This window comes from Oratosquilla oratoria, chromosome 11 (genome assembly GCF_046742065.1).
Source record: "Oratosquilla oratoria isolate Oo_2021 chromosome 11, ASM4674206v1, whole genome shotgun sequence".
NCBI lineage: Eukaryota > Metazoa > Arthropoda > Malacostraca > Stomatopoda > Squillidae > Oratosquilla > Oratosquilla oratoria.
In genome coordinates this window covers 41,886,639-41,909,194 of record NC_134787.1, presented here as the reverse complement: position 1 = coordinate 41,909,194, position 22,556 = coordinate 41,886,639, and the positions used below count along the sequence as shown (strand labels likewise).

At 39.7% G+C, this 22,556-nt stretch overlaps 1 protein-coding gene across 5 annotated transcripts; it reads right to left on the bottom strand.

Moving 5' to 3' along the window:
• Positions 1-3,539: 3,539 nt before the first annotated feature.
• Positions 3,540-20,976, bottom strand: LOC143029761 (unconventional myosin-XVIIIa-like). 5 transcript variants are annotated; one of them, XM_076192666.1, is made up of 2 exons: positions 20,701-20,896; positions 3,540-6,045 (listed from the first exon to the last, which is right to left on the bottom strand). In XM_076192666.1, the coding sequence occupies exons 1-2, from the start codon at positions 20,840-20,842 to the stop codon at positions 4,868-4,870; spliced, it is 1,320 nt and encodes a 439-aa protein (XP_076048781.1). In that variant the 5' UTR covers positions 20,843-20,896; the 3' UTR covers positions 3,540-4,867. The 5 variants fall into 5 exon arrangements, with proteins under 5 accessions (XP_076048781.1, XP_076048786.1, XP_076048784.1 ...); XM_076192671.1 differs by lacking the exon at positions 20,701-20,896 and adding an exon at positions 20,910-20,976 and having other exon boundaries at positions 3,541-6,045; XM_076192669.1 differs by having other exon boundaries at positions 3,541-6,045; positions 20,744-20,878.
• Positions 20,977-22,556: the final 1,580 nt, after the last annotated feature.

The window sequence follows — 22,556 nt, the reverse complement described above, 5'->3', positions numbered from 1 at the left end:
GGGACAGAGCTTGGAAAAGGTGGAGAAAAGATAAAAAACCCGGAAAATGGCAAGTCTAAACTATAGAAATGAGTATGTTAAAGTGAGAAGAGAGGAAAAAAGGAACCATGAAAAGGTTATTACAGATAAATGCAAAGAGCAACCCAAGCTATTCTATCGATATGTGAATGGTAAAGTTAAAAATAAACAGGAAATAGTGAAACTATGCCAAGGGAATATAGAATGCACAGAAGAATTAGAAATGGCTGAAGTCATGAACAATCACTTCAAATCGGTCTTCACTAGAGAGAAAGCACAATATTGGGACGAAGGTAATGAAAAGCTCTGTGAGTGAGATAACAATAATACAAAAAGAAATATTGGAACACCTATCAAACCTCGACGTCAGAAAATCACATGGCCCGGATGGAATTGCAAATTGGATTCTAAAAGAGTGCAAAGAAGAACTAACGGACAAAATACACAACATAATAAATTACATACATACATACAGTGGCCGCGAAAAGTATGGGCGCAAAATTATAGGCTCCCCAACTTTCAGCTAAACTCAAAACATGCGAAAAATACAACTTTCCACCCAAACTTTTCGCTATTTTTCAATGCTAGCGTTTGTACCCGTATTTAGCGACATTGTGGTCACCCAGTACCAAAAAGAATATAAAGAAAATAGAAAGAATCCAGAGAGCAGCAACAAAAATGGCACATGAACTTGCAAAATTGTCATATGAAGAGAGATTGGCTAAACTGGAGTTACCGACTCTGGAGCAAAGAAGAGAGGTGACCTACTGACCATCTACAGCATTGTTTCCCAACCTTTTTTGGCTGCGACCCTAAATCCACTCTTAGCCTGGAGTCGCGACCCACTACTTAGCAACTCTGTTTAGGCGCACTCGATGTCACGTGGAGTCAGTTTCTAAACATCTCTCACGGGGAGTAGTCTTTTTTTTGCGGTGGTCTCTGTTTTTGTGCCTTGATATCTCCGTAATGGGAAGTGGTAAAGAGCTGGGAAGAGACACAGTTGTTACAATCATAACCCTCTATAAGGAGGGTTATAAGTGTAAAGATATTGCTACTCGTGTGGGAATTGGAGTGCGTCAAGTGCAAAAGTAGACCAAGAAATTTCGAGATGGAGGAAGTAACATCATTCCTACTCCAAAGCATCGCTCTGATCGGCCAAGGAAGATATCAAATCGTACTTCTACGGTTATTAGGAGGCAGTTAGATAAAGATCCAACGCTCACAGCTCGAAAACTGAAAGAAAATAACCCTGCACTGCTGCATGATGTGTCTGTAAGATGTATTTCTGATCATTTAGCCAAAGATTTACAATACCGTAGTTGCTGTGCTAAAGTTCTTCCCCTCCAAAGTGCAAAAAACATACGTGATCGCATAGCATTTTGCAAGAAATATAAGGACTGGTCCTTAGAAGACTGGGAACGAGTATTGTGGAGTGATGAGTCAACGTTTGTGGTGTCGTCGGGCTGCAGGTCGAAGCGTGTGAGGTGCCCCAGGGGGTCTGACTCTAATGACCCTCGCTATACAGCTAAAGTGGTGAAACATGCTGCAAGTGTTATGGTGTGGGGATGCTTTGCATTTGGTGGAGTTGGCAATTTAGTGTTTCTTGCACAAAATGAGTGTGTAAATCAGCACACTTATTTCGAGTTATTGTGTGATAACCTGCCTGAAAGTTTTGAAAAGTGCAATGCTAGTTGGTTTATGCAGGACAGAGCTCCTGCTCACACAGCTCGGTCTGTTACCCAATGGTTAGAAGACTGTGGTGTTGATTACTTCAAAAAATGGCCTGGAAATTCTCCTGACCTAAAGCCCATTGAGCACGTATGGCATATAATTAAAAAACAGCTAAGCTAAAAACAGAAATACAGGATATTTGGGATAATATTATTCCTCAACACGTACAAAACCTGGCAAGATGCATCCCGGCACGTTTGGAGAAGGTCATAAAGCTTAAAGGAAAATCGCTTGGTAAATAAGGTATGTAATAAGCCATTTATAGGTCTTTAAATGATTATTTAAATGTCACAAGTGTTTACATTTGTTACGCGCCCAAACTTTTCGCGGCCACTGTACATACAACCAAAGGCTTTTTCCCCCTTACATGTGGGGTAGCCAATAATAAATTGCTCACTCAAAGAAGGAAAAATACCAAAAGACTGGGAAAACACTAACATTGTACCAATATATAAAGGAGGAAACAAGGAAGAACCAACTAAATATAGGCCAGTATCACTAACAAGCACTATAGCCAAAATTTGTGAGAAAATCATCAAGAATAGATGGGTAAAACATCTGGAAGACAACAATATAAAACCCAAGACAATTTGGGTTCAGGCATGGAAGATCATGTACCACAAACTAATATGCTTCTACTCAAGATTAATAGACATAGTGCAAGAAAGGAATGGATGGGCTGATTGTGCCTTCCTGGACTTACAAAAAGCTTTTGACAAAGTACCACACAAAAAATTATCAAAAAAAACTGGAACATATAGGAGGGATACAAGGGAACCACTAAAATGGATGGAGGACTTCCTGATTGGTAGAAAGATGAGAGTAGTGCTCAGAGAAAAATATTTAGATTGGAAAGAGGTGATCAGTGGCATACCGCAAGGATCTGCATTGGCTCCAATAATGTTTGCTATTTATGTGAATGACATGGATGATGATGTGAAATGTTACATGAGCTTCTTTGCAGACGACGCCAAACTGTTAAGGAAAGTAAAAACTGATAAGGATTGTGAAGCACTGCAGGAAGACCTAAATAAGGTATGGAACTGGAGTCAGAAATGGGAAGTGGACTTTAATATTGAGAAGTGTAGCATAATGGAGTTTGGAAAAAGCAAACACAGAATATCAGGACAATATAAAATTGGAACCAAGGAGGTAAAGAAGGAGGGATCTGAAAAAGATTTGGGTGTGATTATCTCAAACTTGTCTTATGATAAACAGATTAACAAAATTGTTGGAGAATCCTACAACTTGCTAAGATCAATAAAAGTGGCATTTACATACTTGGACGAAGACATGATTAAAAAAATATTGGTCACATTGATAAGGCCTAGACTAGAATATGCGGCGACATTGTGGTCACCCAGTACCAAAAAGAATATAAAGAAAATAGAAAGAATCCAGAGAGCAGCAACAAAAATGGCACATGAACTTGCAAAATTGTCATATGAAGAGAGATTGGCTAAACTGGAGTTACCGACTCTGGAGCAAAGAAGAGAGAGAGGTGACCTACTGACCATCTACAGCATTGTTTCCCAACCTTTTTTGGCTGCGACCCTAAATCCACTCTTAGCCTGGAGACCCTAATTGTAATAATAAATTCAACCATTTCATGTTATATTTCTACGTACTTGCATAATGTTTATAAACTTTCGTTTTTATAGTTCAGTTTATATTTACTAGCACAATGAATTTAAATACATTTGAAACTTGAATGAAAAAAAAGTTAAAAAAAAGACCCATTGGCGACCCTCAAAAACACCCTCGCGATCCTAGTTTGGGTCGCGACCCTGGGGTTGGGAACCACTGATCTACAGAATCATAAAAGGCACAGAAATACTCGATAGAGAGGACTTGTTAAACTGGGACAAGAGAAGCACAAGAGGGCTTGGAAAGAAAATAAAAATACATAGCTACAGAAAAGATCTGAAGAAAAACAGTTTTCCACATAGAGTGGTGAACACTCGGAACAAACTGGATAATGAAATAGTGTGCACAAAAACCATTCATGAGTTTGAAAGCAAACTAGACACTGCGAGATACAAAGGTGGGACACCATGAGCATAGCTCCCCTTCCCGCAAAATACAACTAGGTAAATAAGGGATCTGTGGGAAAACCCCATTCCAACCAAGGCATTCCTCAAGGAGGTGGTGGCACATTTCCTTTTAGTCTGCTATTTCATTCAACCCCAGGATACCTCAATATGAAGGGGTTCTCTCAAGTTCAGTAATCCCTACCACACACGGTGGTGCTTTTCCTTTTATCATGGTCACAATAGCTACAATGTCAGAAATCAGATACTTCCAATACTTCTGATTTTCAAAATCTTCCCATTTCTTCAGATTCCTAAAGTATAATGTAAAAATCAGAGATTGGATTTTTTCCTCTTGCACAAGATGCCGGGAAGTTGGTGAATGTCTCTAATTTCAGCATGAGAACTACAAACAAGTGCAGACTTGACAAGATCATGATTGATTGTTATATTAAAAAAAGTATAGTCACTCATTGTAGGTCTTTGGCCTACAGTATAACAAAGAAACACAATGTTTAGAACTTTGAAAATACATATCACAATTGCATGGTTGTATGACTGACTAATGCATCATTGTTATAGTTAGAAGGCTACAACTACCAATGGTTGATAACTGCAGTTCTCTAGCTTCATGTGCATGTATCAAATACATACAAAGTTGCAAAATATTTCAGATCTTTATTTATTAACATGGTGCTCCTTATCACAATCTTTCACAGCCAATCCAGAGCTCTTACAGCTGTCAACTGGCTATTTCATTAATCTGCATATCACCCTCTTTAAAGTAAAAGGGTTGGGTTGAACATAAAATCCACTCAGCAAACAAAATAGATTTATGTTAAAGGTCTGCAACCCTTCAAATCACTGCTACTACTAACACAACTGTTATTTGATGAGGCATTAATCTTTTTCCAGTTAATTTATTTAACTCTGATATACTAGGTGGTATGACAATAATAATCTGCAGGTAATCTATGTATAAGATGGACTACTAGTTTTTCTGAACATTGCACTAAACCTCATTATATGCCATAAATATCCTATACAAGTAACCTAAAAATTTAGCAGTACAGTATCATACTGTACTGCTACTTCTTTCCAATAATCAAAATTGTATTTATTTTGAAAACATAAGAAAAAATAACACTCACCATTAGTGTGACACTTTCCACTGATGCCTTGATGAGTTCAATGATTTCATCTCTTGATTTGTTTTCCACACTGATGCCATTCACTTTAAGTAGACGATCCCCTGGCAACAAACCCGTGACATTAGCCCGGCCAAGGGCACCAGGCTCAGCAAACACAATGGTGCGTTTGGTTTCAGAGTTGTCTGCACCCCTCTCTACAACCTGAGCTCTACGTAATGAGAAACCAAAATCACCAGCAGGTGTGCGTACAATACTCAGGGTACGTGGTGCTGGTGGTCTGGCAGGAACTAAAGCTGGAAGGCGAAGGTCGGCATTGAAGGTCTTTGTGCACTGCTGGCCCAGGGACTCACCCACTGGCACTGGTGTGGTGGGACTAGTTGGTGGAGTTGGGCTTTGAAGCACTGGAGCTAGTGGTGAACTTGAATCAATAATAGTTCCTTCTTCTAGCAGTGGCACTCTTAATAGACTATGACCTGAAGGGCTTCTTGGACTGAGAACAGCAGATCCATTGGATACCTTCTTCGGACTTTGCAAAAGATCATATTGGAGCCTCTGTGACGGTGATATGACTCCTTCTTTCATCAAGTTTTCAAACATGATGAGTTCATTCTGCATTGTATTTTGTAGAAGACTAGACTCGTCATCAATGTTGCCCTGAACACCTTGGTACTCACAACTTCCCTTAGCCTTGAGAATACCTCTCTTTGGTGGTCTTGGAGGCAAGTTTGGCCCTGGACTCCCCCGGTCCCCGCTCGAATCACTATGCAAACTGGTACCTGAAGCCATAGCTTCATACCTGTCCCTGAGTTCTTTGAAAGTGCTTGCACAAGTAGTAAACCCCCCATCCCTGTCATCTAGCCCTGACCTAAATTGATCCATATAATCAGCAGTAATGCCACTGGGCAACTTTTCCTTTTCCTTCTTTCTGCCCTTTCCAATCAGGCTTCTTCGAGCTTCATCAAGGCGTTTCAGCTCATCTAGAGTAAGACTGGCTCTTTCTTTCGAACGTTTTCCATCTTTTCTATCTTTTTTGTCTTTCTTCTTCTTCTCTTTCTCCTCCTTATCCTTATCTTTCTTCATAAAGCCAAACATTTTCCAATCCCTAATTAAAGCACCTGAAATGCATAATACAAAAAAACTGTGAAATCACAAAGCTGATCCATAAACCCTTGTATTCTCTTCATTGCTTAGAAAAAAAAAAAAAGGATAGATGATACAATGCTTGAAAAATCAAATATATTTTATATGATCAAATTATAATAGAGGACTACCATATTATATATCTAACTGTTGGATCAAATTTCAATGAATGTGTGTATGATTTGCCATGGTCTTGGATCACATACTGGACTCATGATTGACTTTTATTACCCTCACAGATGAGAGCTCAGAGCTTATATATGACCTGAACTATGGGTAATGCTGACCTTACATACACACATCCAACTTCTTGCCCATGTCTACGTTGTGGGACCACCCCCCAACCCCAAGAGTTGGGGGCCAAACAGCAGCAACCACCCCTGGCCATCAGCTCTACGCAGGTGGCACTGATCCCCAAGAGGAGCTACGCCTGCCTTGGGGAGTACCACAATCCTTTTTCCCAACATGCATTGTTACGTTTTTTCTGCACCGAGGGGTGATTTTCCGGCGATCACCCCTCTTCTTCTACTTTTAGCCGGAGATGTAGAGAGCAATCCTGGGCCCACCACAAAATACACATGCCCAACATGCTCTAAACCCATTACTTCGAGCAGACAGACAAAGGGCTCAGTTCAGTGCAATATGTGCAAAAACTGGGCCCACCTCACTTGTACAACACTTGCTGACATAAAACAATACACAAACACTTGGACATGTTCTACCTGCCCTCCAGTAACCCCACTCCCACCTCCCCAACCACAGCCAGCACCCTTACCCACTCCCAATTTCCCTTTGCCCTTACCCCCGATCAGTACTCCCCTTCCTTTGTCCCCGATCTCTCCTTTCCCCCCTCTAACCCAGATCCTACACCTTCCCCATTACCACCACAACCTCAACCCCAAACGGCAACATACAACACATACAAAACACACAACATCAACATATTACAACACAACATTGACGGTATTAACACGAAAAAACATGAACTTGAACACTTCCTTAAACAACACAACATACACATTGCAATTATACAAGAAACAAAACTAAGACACTCACACAAAACACCATCATTTCATAATTACACCACCATCAGACAAGACCGGACCGACGGCAATGGCGGTGGACTCATCACCCTGATCCATCACTCCATCTGTTTTGTGGACACAAGTGCCACAACCAAAATTCTCCTCCCTACCACAGATAACACAACAGAAATCCAATCCATTCGAATCTGCACAGGCAACAAATCAACACTGACAATAGTTAACATGTACATTCCCCCCCAATCATCCCCCACAGTTCCAAACACCTTCAGGCCTCAATTTAGCCAACTAGCCTCAATCCCCAACCTGATCATGGGTGGTGACTTCAACGCCAAGTCGTCTGCCTGGTATGTCGACAACCCTGACACAGACAGAGGGCTTGATATACAGACTCAGTTTGACACATTGACTATCATGAACAACACACATAATCATACACATATCCCACACCAAGCCCTCTACACTCCCTCCTCTCCTGATATCACCTTCTGCTCCTCCTGCCTAACCCCAACAACATCATGGAGAGTGGTCGGAACGCTTGGTTCTGACCACCTTCCAATCATAATCACCACCACAACAAGATGCACTCCAGTTGGCCACAGACACACATACACCAATTACAAGAGAGCTAACTGGGAAGCTTTTACTAAAGAGACAGAACCACATTTTGAAACACTTAACAGTACATCAATCAAACATAAACAATGCTGTGCACACTTTTAATACAATCATACAAAATGCAGACAAGAGATACATCCCTAGAGGCAACAGAAAATCACACAACCCCAACTTCACACCAGAAATCCAAGACCTCATCAGACAACGTGACACACTTAAACACAATACCCCCACACCTATCCCTCAAAACATAGCAGACCAAATACAAACACTTAACACTGTGATTGCTAATAAAATACATGAACAAAAAACACAAAATTGGCAAAACTTTATCACAAAACAAACACCAGCAAATTGTACAAAACACTCAACAGCATTACACTATCCAACAGTAACACTACATGCTCTCACGCAGCAATAATCACAACAACAGATAATCTACCCTCAAACAGACAACAAGCAAATGCACTCATACGTCATTTTGCACAGACAAGCCATCTCACTTCTCACCCTGACGATCGACGCACCATTTGATGTAAGAAAGACTTCCCCACAGACTCAGACTATACACCCTTCATAGACAGTCAGACAAAACTCATAATACATAATCTCAAGCACTCATCTGCCTGTGGCCCTGATAATATAAGCAACATCCACCTGAAACACATTGGACCACAAGGTATACACGCACTCACAAACATTGCAAACTACAGCTATTCACACAACACTATACCTGACATCTGGAAGCATGGTAAAATAATCACCATTCCAAAACCAAACAAAGACCCAACAATCCCAACATTGCACCGCCCAATCACACTTCTCTGCACCCCCTCTAAAGTCAAACGCCTAATACTTCAACTTGTCACACCACATATTCCCCTTGCTGACTCACAACATGGTTTTAGGCCACTACACTCCACAAAAACTCTTCTGATAAACCTCACACAAAGAATTTTAGATGGCATCAATTCAGATAGGCCCCACCACAGAACACTTCTCATAACATTAGACATTAGTAAAGCTTTTGATGCTATCCCCCGCCACAACCTAACAAATAAAATATATAACACAGACATGCACAATAACACCAAAAGATGGCTGGCCAATTATCTGGCAGGTAGGAATGCTTACGTGTCATATAATGGCCAATCACCGCACATCAGAAACATTAAGAATGGAGTACCACAGGGCTCAATTCTATACCCCACACTATTTAATCTATACATGCATGACTTACCCACACCAGACACCTCAGAAATACAAATCTCTTCCTACGCAGACGACATAACAATCACATGCACACATCGTAACACAGACAAAGCTGCAGAAATAATCCAGCCATACCTTGATACACTCAATACATGGTTCATCACGAACAGACTCAAAATAGCTCCAACCAAATCTACAGCAACACTTCTCACCAACTAGACAATAGAACACAAATACATACCTCATCTCTACATCAACAACACTCTAATACCACACACAATCACACCGAAAATTCTTGGTGTAACATACGATACATCCATGTCTTTCAAACAACACATCACAAACATAAAAAACAAATGCACACCTAGACTTAACGCACTTAACCCCTTCCATATGGTGCCGCACAAGTAGGCGTCATGGGGAGCGAGTGTATTCGCGAGGCTGCCATATCGGCGTCTTGATTATATTTATTGTAGTCGCCCCTCCATAATGACATTCTTTCTAATTCTTTTGTAATCGCATTTTCTATGGTTATCAAAATTCACGGGTGAAGAGAGAACGATCGTTATAAGCGGTGACTATATTTTATGATGCGAGTATTATTACGACACGTCGTACGGCTGGCATTGGCTGCTGCCACCGAGATCTAAGTCCATGACGCCTACGTGTGCGGCACCGTATGGAAGGGGTTAAGTCAATCACTGGAACGACATTTGGACAAAACAAAGAAACTAATATAACAATATACAAACAATGCATACACTCAGTGTTGAATTATGCGAGTCCTGCGTGGGCTCCTAATCTCAGTGAGACACACCACAACACCCTTCAAATCATACAAAACAAAGCCCTAAAAACAATTACAGGCTGCACAAATACAACACCAACAGACCATTTACACCATGAAACAAAAGTCCTCAAAGTCAAGGACCACCTCGACATGAGAGGCACACAAACACTTGCCGCAGCCCCCACAAACACATTACACCCGCTACACTACATAGCAGAACACCCACACACACCAAGAAACATTAAAACAACACCCAAAGACCTTTATTACGCACAAATACTCTCTTTTCCTCCACAACCACCAAATACCAGCTTCCAGAAACATATTCATAATCATATCACTCACCGCTCCATTAACACACTGAAAGACAACACACTGCTGCATGCCAGACCCCCTGCTATCCACCCTTCTGAATCCTCTCTCCCACAAAAGGACAGAGTCCACTTGGCCAGACTGCGGTGTGGCCACCACCCAGCACTTCTAAGCTACCAGAAGAGGCTGGATGACCGCATTGTGAACAGCTGCCCAGGATGTAACACTTCACCCCATACCATACAACACATAATGGAAGACTACATTATACACAATCATGCATGCAAACAACACAACATACACTCTATAAAGGATTTGTGGGAAAACCCAATTTCGGCTGTAGCATTCCTTGGGGAGATGGGACTGCTCGGACAGACAGTCTAGGGAACGACAACAACAACAACAACAACTTCTTGCCCAACAGAGTTGGAAAGTTGGCTTGCAGGCAGTGATGCTAAAATTTTCAGCTCTGGTCAGGACTCAAACTTGGATCACTTAAATAACAGTCAAGCACAGCACCACTACAACATCACACGTGCACATGTGTATATTTGCCTACTTACAGTTTACAGGAAAGGATAAACACTCATGGGATCCTGTCTCCTACTTTCCACATTATCATACCCAGCCTTAAATACCTGTGCAGTTCCAACTTAGTTTATATCACTAATTTCCAGTTATCATATTTAGATTTTAATTCATGTATTGTTCCAGTTTGGGCTACATCAACTGCTACACTTTTCCAAGTATCTATGCATCTATATGAAAAACTGTATTTCTTCATATCCTTTAGACATTCAGTTTTTCTTAATTTGTTCTCAAAACCTCTTAAAGCCCTCCTATCCCTAATCAAGAGATCCCTCTTGTCAACATATTTCACCCCCTTTAGCAACCTGAAGACTGCAATAATATCACCTCTATATCTTTGATATTTCAGTCAGCAGACCCATTGCTTTTAGTCTCTCCTCAAATGGTTTATCTGTTTATCTGCCAGGCTGTGAACCAGTTTGGTTGATGCTCTTTTTATTCTCCTTAATTTTGTTTATATCCTTCATTATGAGTGGGCACTCCACCACTATCACATATTCTAGTCTTGGGTGGATCAAGGTTTCTATGATTTTTACGCAACTATTACCCATTTCTTGTACTTTGTGTATGTGTATGTTTACCTAGTTCTAGTGTACTGGGTTGGAGCTATACTCATGGGGTCCCACCTCTTTACCTCCATTTATCACACCTAGCCTTGAATTCATTTATAATTTTGGCTTGGATTATTTTCATCCAACTTATTCCACCAGTCTACTGTACACTTCTATGTGGAAAGTTATACTTTCTGACATCTTTTACACAAGTCAGTCTGCTTTATCAGTTTCTTAATATGAACTCTTCTTGCTCTTTCTTCTCATAACAGTAACTCTTTATCATCCATTCTTCCTAAACCTTTCTCATTTTTTTTGCTCTTCCAATGCTTTTTCAAGCATTCCTCATATGTCATCTAGAACATGGATCATCTTGACTGCCACTCTTTTGTATTTGGCTCAGAGACTTTCTTCATAATAGAAAACAGAAAGTGGCAGCGGAAGGCACACACTCCAAAGATTCGACAGTGATCAGTGGAGTGACACAAGGTTCAGTGCTCAGCCCACTTTTATTCCTAATCATGATCAGTGACATCAACATTGATATAGCTGACTCAAAGGTGACATCATTTGCGGATGACACTAGAATATCCTGAGCAATATGTACTGTTGAGGATGCAGAAAATTTGCAAAAAGACCTAAAAACAATTTGTGAGAGGTCAGATATCAATAACATGAAATTTAACCACAATAAATTTGAAGTACTGAAGTATGGATTGCAAAAATTTTATATACAAAGTGGGAGAGGAAATAATAGAAGAAAAAGAGGCACTCAAAGACCTGGGAGTTTGGGTGAGCAGTGATTATAATTTCAAATAACACATAGCCCAAACTGCAAAATTTGGTAAAAGAATGAGTGGGTGGCTTCTACAAACTTTCAAAACCCATGCACCAGATTGTGGTGTCAAAGATGGAGTATGCCTGCTAGCTATGGTTGCCACAAAGATCAATGAGATCCAAGAGCTGGAACAGGTTCAAAGAGTGTTTGTCAGGAGGATTGACAGAAACTCAAACAATACTGAGAGAGGCTGGAAAACTTCCAATCATACTCTCTCCAAAGATGCAGAGAGCGTTACATCATTATATATGCCTGGAAGATACTTGAGGGCTCTGTACCAAACTCATCACTGGAGGAATTCAGTGCAAAACACCACCCCAGATTTGGTAGGACCTTTGCAAGGAAAGCTGTAGACAGTTACTCTTAATGCATAAAAACGATCCAGGCAGAGTTTTTTCGGTGCTGGACCACATCTCTTTAATTCTCTACCCAGAGACATAAAGAGACCTAAAAGGAGTCAGCACCAAGGCTTTGAAGAGGAGGCTAGACAAGTTTTTGACATCATTACCCGATGAGCCTCCCATACCACATGGCCCAACTTCACGGGGAGCTGCATTAAACTCCATCATTGATCAGCTTCAATACCTGAAGTGCGAGCAGAGGCATGGAAGCAGTGGGTCCCCAGACTGGCTGCGATGAGGTCACCTAAATCTACAATAAGTAAGACAAGTATTTTTTTTTTTTTTATCTTTCTCTTGGTATGTTGACCACATCACTACTATGCCTGGGACTTATTTTCATTTTTTTCAACATGTCTTCATGCATGTAGTGAAATGGCACTTATATATTTCTGAATAGATTGTAGATCTCTTGAAATTTTCTTTGTGCGAGTTTCAGGTAATAGGTCCTCTTTGATTTATACCAAAGTCTTTTTTCTCCTTTGCTTTTGCTACTATTTCATTTCCCATTTTGTAATTCATTGTTGATCTTTTCTTGCTTTGGCCTATTTCCAATCTTTTGCACTTCTTTGTGTTAAAATTCAGTTTCCATTCATGACTCCACTTGTACAATCCAGGTCCTTTTGTAACATTACACAACCTTCCTCACTTCTCACCCTCTTCATGATCTTTGCATCAGCAAACAAATTTAGAGCTATTTATTTTTTATAATTTATATATACATGAGCAACATTATTGGAGCCAAAACTGGTCCCTGTGGTTACTTTTTACTGTGGTTACCCACTGATTACTTTTCTATTCTGACTTTTCATCTCCCAATACTACTCTCATACCTACCTTTTATGAAATTTCTTTTTCCATTCCAGTATGTCTCCTCTGAGACCTTTTTTTTTTTTTTTCAAATTCCATATCATTCTCTTATGTGGCACTATAGATAGATAGATTTATTTGGCAAAGAATCAATATACATGAAGTGCAGATAATGACAAGAACACATAGTTCGAAATAATAATTGCATATTGCCGAGGATAACACAAAAAAAGCATGTATGCTTATTTCCATTGTGGTCAAAGGTTTTTTCCAAATCCAAATATACATGGTCCCCCCTCCCCCATCCCTCTCTTTCATGGACACCAGTCAATCTTGAGTAAAAACTTAGCCGGTTTGTAATACAGAACTTTCCTTCTCTAAGTCCAAATTGGTTGTCAGTTAATATTTTTTGCTTCTCTAGATGTTTCATCCATCTATCTTTAACAATTTCATCACCAAGGGGCTAACACTGTCTCTGGACTGGGCCCAAGATCTCTTTCTACCAACAGTAACTGTATTTCCTGCACCTTTTCCAATAAGGAGAGGTGAGAACAGGCAACTACTCCCTCCTACTACTACCAACAAATGACAGAGACGCTGTCCCACACTAATGTAAAAGAGACAACAGTTCAAGTTCTATTAGGAAGCCTGAAGACTGCTGCCAGATGCTGTGGGGTGGCAGGTTCCCAATCAGCAAAACTCATGGCAACAATTATCATAATTATTATTACTGTATCTGCTCAAAATTTCTATTATTGTCTTTCTGGATCAACTGTTGAATTTCACCCCACACACATGCTTAGGGTGGAGACTGTACAATTGAGTGTTGCTAGGGTGAACATTCTGCAGCTGATTATGGCTCATGATACGTAACCTTACATTCTACAGTTGATTATGGCTCATGATATATAACCCAACCTGACCTAACCTAACCAAACTTATCTTAAATAAGGTGGAGAGTCTACAGTTGATCAGTGTGGAGGGAAATTCTACAACTGTATAGTTCGGGTGGAGATTCTATGATTGATCAGTGTGTGTGTGTGTGTGTGGGGGGGGGATTCTACAATTTATCCATCCTTTTTTCAAAACCAAATATTTTGCATTCTCTTGCAATTACGAATGCCAAGTTCAAATGTCAGTAATGTTATATATGAAAACTTTCTCCCTTGTTGTATTAATACACACTAAAGAACTCAATAACTTAATTTTCAACTGTCTGACTAATTACAAGTTTCCAAATATTCTATTTCAATGAAGTATCTCTCTTCACTTCACAGTTACCCAAATACAAAATACTTATACACTCCACTCCCCTCCACCCTCTCTCATATCTTGGTACCTCCTGGATGATGGGTCATCCCTGCATCTTGTCCACTGCCCTGGGTCAGAAGCAGTGTTGCAAGACACAGCACATCCACAGCAAGGCTGCTTCATTAAATTGGCGACCCCCCCTCTCAGTCCCCCATGCCGAAAAGAAGACGGAGAGAAATCCCTTTGGGCTGCGTCAAATTTTTCTCACACATACTACCTCACCCCCCCCATTCCACCTCATACATCACAACATCATCCATATAAAACCATTCTCCATTCACCCTTGTCTTCTGTCCTCTCCAGTCCTTCCTCAACAGACATCCCCCTTTCCCAAAGCCCCTTTTACCCCATCCATCCATCTCATCCTAGGTTGCCCCCTCATGTTCACTCCCTCCACTTCTGCCTTCCACACCTCTTTTACTAGTCTTTTTTCACTCATTCTTTCCATGTGTCCAAACCATCCCAACTCCCTCACCACCCCCGTTCTCCTCCTCACCTCCTCATTTCTCACTCTATCCAGCCTAGTAACCCCTATCATACTTCTCAGACACCTCATCTCAAACACATTCAAACTCCTCTCTTCCTCTTTTATGCCCCATACAGTGCTGTTGGCACAATCACTCCTTCATACAATCTCCTCTTAGCATCCATTCCCAAATGTCTATTTCTCATTACACTTTTTAATCCAACAAGGCATTTACTCGCTTCTCTCAATCTACATTCTACCTTCACCTCCACTCCTCCCTTTCCTGCCACATTCGTACCCAAGTATCTAACACTATCCACTCCCTCCAGTCTCTCTCCCTTAATGCTCACTTCCAGTCTGCTGTCACTTTCACTCCTTGTACATCTCATCACCTTACTTTTACCCACATTTATCTTCAACTTCCTTATTTCACACACTTTCCCAAACTCTGTCACTAACTTCCTCAATCTTTCCTCTGATCCTGCTACAAATGCAGTGTCGTCCGCAAACAAAAGCTGGCTTATCTCCCACTTTTCTCCATTTTCTTTAACCATCTCCAATCCCTGATCCACTACCCTTGCATTTACCTCTTGCACCACCCCACCCATGTATAAGTTGAACAGCCAGGGTGACAACACATCCCTGATGTAGTCCAACCTTTATCTCGAACCACTCACTCTCTCCATTTCTGATCCTAACACAAGCTCTACTACTCTCATAAAAACTCTTGACTGCTCTTAAAAGCTTTCCTCCTACCTGTATATCTGCAAACCTCCCACAGTGCCTTCCTGACTACCCTGTCATAGGCCTTTTCCAGATCCATAAAGGCACAAAAACATCCTTACCTTTTCCTATAGCTTTCTCACATATCTGTCTTACCACAAAAATCTGATCTACGCAACCTCTACCTGTCCTAAAACCACACTGTTCCTCACCAATTACTCCCTCTGTTCCTCTCCTAATCCTCAATCAAGATCCTCCCATAAGTCTTCCCAACTACACTTAACAAGCTAATCCCTCTGAAACTAATACACTCACACTTGTCCCCATTTCCCTTGTAAAATGGAACTATACAGGCACTCCTCCAGTCCTCTGGCACTCTACCCTCTCTCAAACATTAAATAACCTCACCTGCCAGTCCACCATCACTGTACCTTGAAAAATGGCAAAGCAAAATTTCATTACATGCATGATGGGTTAAATCATATCAGATTAGGTTAAGATAGATTCTGTCAAATATTAGCTGGGATATCCAGAATCTTGCACTTTTTACGGTCAATTTATAGTTTCACCCAACCAACGATTTTCTGATGTGGCTTATGTGTTTCTGGTGGGATATGTTGTGTATTGATTGATAGTGTACATCATATCCATCGCAAATGCGTAGTTTTCAAGTAATGAATATTTAAACTTATGCCTACATCTCCCCAACGATCTTGGGGCACCTGTGGGAAATTGGGGTTTTTGGGTGGGGAGCATTAAATTGAGTACAGAAGTCCCTCAATTAACACGGATTTTATTTCAAAACCATCTCAAATGTAGAGAACCGTTTTAAAATACACGCCGTGTTGGGCACACATACTCACACACACGGCAACATCGCAAACATTTGAGGTGACTGCTTTCTATTTTACCATATACAGTCGATCCTCAGATAACGTGGTTATTATGTACTGGGAACTGCTCAAACAAGGGTTTGGGGCAAGGGGATAGCCGAGGGTGGCTGCCTGCGGTCACGTGTCAACCTCTGGATACTGATGCAGGAGGGAGGGAGAGGAGGAGAGGGGGAGTATGGGGTGGTAGGGGGGTAGCCAACAAGTTTAGCTTGTCGCTTCCACCACCCACGCCATGCTATCGTGAAATTTGACCGCCCTAACCTGTTGAGGTGTAATGTTTCTTTCATTTGGAACACAACTAATAAGTCTGATAATGACTGTGCTTGTCGTGTCTTAATTTCTCTTATGAGGTTCTTGTTGTTACTGGCGGTGGTGGTTTGGAAGATCAAAAACAGACGTATCCATGCTTACACACATGCAGACATGCACACGCACACGTAGACACGTGTTAGACAACCAGTGTATGTTGTGAATGCACGTGCGTGTACACACAAATACGAACACATACACGTATGTACATGCTTACTTGTACATGTGAACACAGACACATACACGCATGCACACGCCACACACACATACGCCACATACACACACATATACATCACCACATACACACACATGTATACGCCACATACACACACATATGTATATACGCCACATACACACATGCATATACACCACATACACACACATGTTTATACGCACAAACACATACATACGCCACAAACACCATATACATACACGCACACACACATACATACGGTTCTCGGTATTTAATACGGAATGTCAGCATACGTGGATTTGGTCATACACGGTAATTTCAGGAACCTAACCCCCGTGTTATTTGAGGGACTCATGTAATGCGCGTTGCAAAACAGGTCTAAAATCAACAAGAACACATAAAAAATATATGAATACATAAATTACACCTTTGATGGCGACAGCTGATGCGAGCGTAGCCATGTTATTGTTGAGCAGCTTTACAAACGATTCGCAAAATTTCTCGCTCTATCCGCTAAATTTAGCAAAGCCCACTCTGCATGCGCAAGAGTTGGTAACCCTAAATTAGGGAATAAATTCATGAAGCTTCGAGAGGACCGAGAGTTACGATTTTGTGTACAACTAACCTAACCTAACCAAATCTAACCTAACCTAGCTGGGGGCTTTGCCCCTCAGACTCCTCCAATCCCCACCAAAAACACTCTTAGTAATGTAACTTGAGCTCTCTTTAAAGTATAACTATTAGTATAAATGTGTGTTTATCTATTATAACTAATAGCTAATAAACTAAATGGTAACCATATTTGCCATAAATTAAAAACCACAATAATAGCATTAGCATTACCTTATGAGGAAGAGGTTGAGGGTTGTGGTAGGCTTCGCTAAATGTAGCAGATAGTGAGAAAATTTGTGAATTGTTGGTAACGCTGCTCAACAATAACACTATGCTCGCGTCAGCTGCCACCATCAAAGGAGTAATTTATGAATTTTCATATATTTTTCATGTGTTCTTGTTGATTTTAGACCAAGATCGTTGGGGAGGAGATGTAGGCATAAATTTAAATATTCATTACAGTACTTGAAAACTACGCATTTGCGACGGAAATGATGTACACCATCAATCAATACACAGCATATCTCACCAGAAACACATAATCCGCATCAGAAAATCGTTGGTTGGGTGAAACTATAAATTGTCCCTTTTTACTCATCTAACATGCCTGCCAGACTAGTGTTGGTAAAAATAAAACAAAAAAAAAAACATGATATACTATTTAAGTTTACAATAAATATTATGCCAAAAACCAGTGTGGAAGTGATGGCATTGTCTAAATTTCTGGGAAAAAAAAAAAAAAAAAAAAAAAAAAAAAAAAAAAAACAAACCTTATTCTGTCCTGTTCAGGCAGTTTATTATAGAGAACAATCTGTCCAATCATAAGACGATGCTACCTACAACTACCTATACAATGAAAATAGGGAATTGGTCTTAAATCATCACACAGTGAAAATAACACACTGAATTTATAGTGAATTCTTGATGTATACCTATCACATAATTGTGATTTCTTTATGAATTTTTTAAGGTAATTCATACTAAATACAATCTGACCCAAAATGTTTTATGATTCTTATTGTAAAACAAAATTTTATAATTATTTTATTTCCATATATATATAAACACTGCAACTGTTCATCAAATAACTATCATAAGCCTATGCTAGACTTTATGACTTGGTCTCCTAAGCTTCTGGTAGCTAGGTCAAACACCGCTATAGGCGCCACCATCTATGACGTCTGCCAATACCGCGTCATTTTATGCGCACACTATTCAAACGGCCAAATTTACATATCGCGGGAAATTCAACTCATAAAAATGCCGCACGAGTGTATTTTACATAGTAAATTTCAATCAATCACATCATCAGTTACATATCGGTACATAAAAAACATGAAAAAACATGTCAGCCTGCATTCAGCAGTAAGTAAAAAAAAATTCATGTTTCAACGAGAAAAATGAGCTAGAAAACTCTAATAAATGGGTAACAGACCCAAATAAATGGAAACTACTAGTCTCACAGATTATTCTGATACCAAAACCAGGGCAGGGTATCAGGGGAGAGCTGAGAAATCATAAGTAGAAAATGAGTTTTTTCTATTAGGTCGGGTAACGACAACATTAAACGTATTGTGGCATCTTAGCCACCAATGCAGATGTGTCCGTCGAATCATCTTTGCATGCTTCATCATGATCTATACTGGTCCTCTAACCCAATGTAAGGTAGTATAATACAGTTATATCTTGATATTGAACATTGTGTGAATAACTGTACTTGTTGATACATGTCAATCCTTGGGCCACAATATTGGATTTCTGCCATATTGGCTAATCAAGGTAATAGTTATTTTGTAGTTCTCCCAACTTTCTGATGCTTGAAAAACGAAGTCTAGGACACTTCCAACCTCTCAGGTCAATTTGGCACTACGTTTCCAAAAGTGTTGTTACAAACAATGTTATGTACATGGACTTGGCTACACACTTTTTGGCCCAATTTCCTGGGACAAAATAGACCTGATTTGGTACCTTTCAAAATGCAATATCTCAGGAACTAGGACAGCTAGATGGATAATTCAAATTGCATTGTACTCATAGCGACTTTCTGCATCCCATGAGAACTACTTCAGCTCAAATATCAGGAATTCCATTTTCATGTTGACCTAGCTACGTTCTGGTATACCACCTTGCACTGTTATGTCCAATGACAATGCTAGACAATTCTAGTTATTTTCCTAAGTATCAGCACTTGGAGTAATATTCCCACGCCATTTCAATTGATTCCCTCGGTTCATAAATACACTATATATTCAATTTTGTTTACTACAGAGACACCCCTTTAACCAGCTGGTGGACATTCCTTGCAAAGGGATTAACTATATAATTATCATTATATCATCTAATGAAACATTATGGATATGGTACTTTAAGGGGTGTTTTGCACTAGTCTAAAAGTGCATAGTCCTGTTTCTCTTACAGGTAACCTGTCCAATAGCTTCTCTTCTTCCCATATCAGTTACTTTTCTGAACTTCTTGGCAAAATTTTGCAACATCAATTAATGACACATCAATAAGGTTCTCTTTCTGTTATCCAAGTCAAGAATTTCAAAAACACTATCGCAAACATTAGCCCACAAACACACAATGTGACAATGCAAGCTTTCTAAGATTGTCACTATTTGTTGTCCTTTATCAAGAAAGAGAAAGCAGAGGCAAGATCATTTCTGTTCTGTTAGGAAATTATTAATTTGTCATCACAATGGTATATTCTAATTTCTGTTTCACTTCGTAATCACATCCATACAAACAAGTGAAGTAAACACTTCATTCAACCTTCCGTCAGTAGGTGTGTCAATCAGGTGTTCACACACGCAGTGTTACTACTTAACCATCTGTCAGTTGACTTGGACATCGAATGAATGAAACAGTTAATCCCTCGTGATAACTTGTCACATTTAGAATATTTCGCTTTTACTTCCTATCATTAAAGAACATTCATATAATTATTGACAGCAATACCTCACCGCTCTCACTTCCTCTTATTCTTAACTGTAAGTACACAATTACGTTTTGTCTTTCCAGTGTAAACTTGCTTCTAGAGTTCACGCCAAATTTAAAACACTGTAAATTTAATAATTTTTCAACTTTCCCAGTTGATACACTCATACATGTGTAACTGATGACATATACGTTTCGCTTCAGACTGTAAACAAACGACAATATGGCGACGAACAGAGGTAGGAGGAATCGCAGGCAGCAGCTGAAGACAGTCACACTGAGGTAGAGCGTTTTAAACCGCCGGGGACAGATTTTGCTCCAGTCTATTTATATGTGGCCTTGTAGGAAAAAAATAACATATATGATTTAGTTCCATAATCACAACAAAATTAAGATAGTTATTTATGTAGCTAATTATTATTTTCAAAACAACTGACATACATGATTGTCAGTTTCATTTCCACTAGAATTTGAATCATGAATGTCTTATCTGATCACGTGTGTGAGTACCTTCCGAATTTTTTCTTTAGCCGTCTACATTATTTGTTCAGCATCGTGTTTCTTGACTAGTCACTAAAAATATATATACAATATACGTGCTGGTTCAGCTACGACTACATTATTTCAAACCAACATAATTTTTCAGTGCTTACGAACTTTCAGAACTGCATTTATGAATAGAGATAATAGGATAATAAATTTCGTTCAAGAATTGAGCATTATGAAAAAAATCTTTAAACACTAGAATTATATTCCCTAAGTTGTAATTTTCCTTGCTCATCAGATCTGACTTATAAAATGCCCTCTAAATGTAATCTATATACCACTCAACAACAACCACAACCTTCATGTAAAGACACGTACATACGTATACATGTCAGAGAGAAAAGCTATCCCTCTAAAATTTTGCATGTACTTAGAAATTGATTCATCATCCAGCTCTAATATCTTTAAATTAATATTGTAATAATTAAAATTAATTATAATGAAATCCATAAAAAGGACTGTATTCGTCAACAAACAAATGTAAAAATGTTACTATGTCACTTATATTCCTACTCGCTATCGGAAAGAAGGGATCAAAAATGTTTTGTTTTTCTTCGCGCCCGCGTGTTCAGAGAGGGAAAAAATGCCACGTAGGCACTCCAAGACAGCCAACCCAGGCTATCAATATCTTCGTCAAATCATCCCTTTTAAAAGGTAAGAGTTAAAGTCAGAACCAGTTATTAACGTCCGATATAGAGAAAGGAAATGAGACGTAAAAGGGGAATGCAAGTTACACGGATGCTGGCAATAACCATACCTTGTGTTGTTGCTACGTGTTTGGATAATCCTTTTCGTTCTCATAACTCTTTTACTCTGTTTAGGAAAAGTAAGAATGTGCCAAAAGTTCTCATTTATATACATATTTTTTAGGCATTAGAGTGTCACGAAATGGCTGCTGTATAGGGGGTTAGCCTACACCTAACCTACCATAGCCTAACCTAAAATAAATTGTAAACCTTAAGTAGGGTAATTCAAAGATTTCTGAAGAGGCCTATCCTATGTTATATTGCAGGAAGAGGCATATTAACCTCATGTTACCTCGCTTTAGTCTAGTAAGGATTTATTCTGCCTCACGAATCTTTCAGATATCCTACTCCATTTTCACATTGATGTGGTATTTTTTCTGAATAAGTTGTAAATTTACAGGGAACCGGTCTAGAAGGCCGAATGAGACGCAAGTTCTCAATTCCCTCCCTCCTTCGGTTTGGGAAGCGTTTAGACTGATGTGAGAGAAATAAAGGCAGCAATGACCGGCGTGTTTCCTTTCAACCACGAAGGGAAAGCTGGAGTAGGACCCACATACCCACAGGCCCCATGTTCTACCAGACGACTAACC

Bases quoted from the DNA above. Each gene is read 5' to 3' on its own strand.
- LOC143029761 (XM_076192666.1), bottom strand. From the start codon at position 20,842: ATGAGTGTATCAACTGGGAAAGTTGAAAAATTATTAAATTTACAGTGT. The intron at 6,046-20,700 runs GTGAGGTATTGC...TATGCATTTCAG, and splicing joins AATAAGAGGAAGTGAGAGCG to GTGCTTTAATTAGGGATTGG.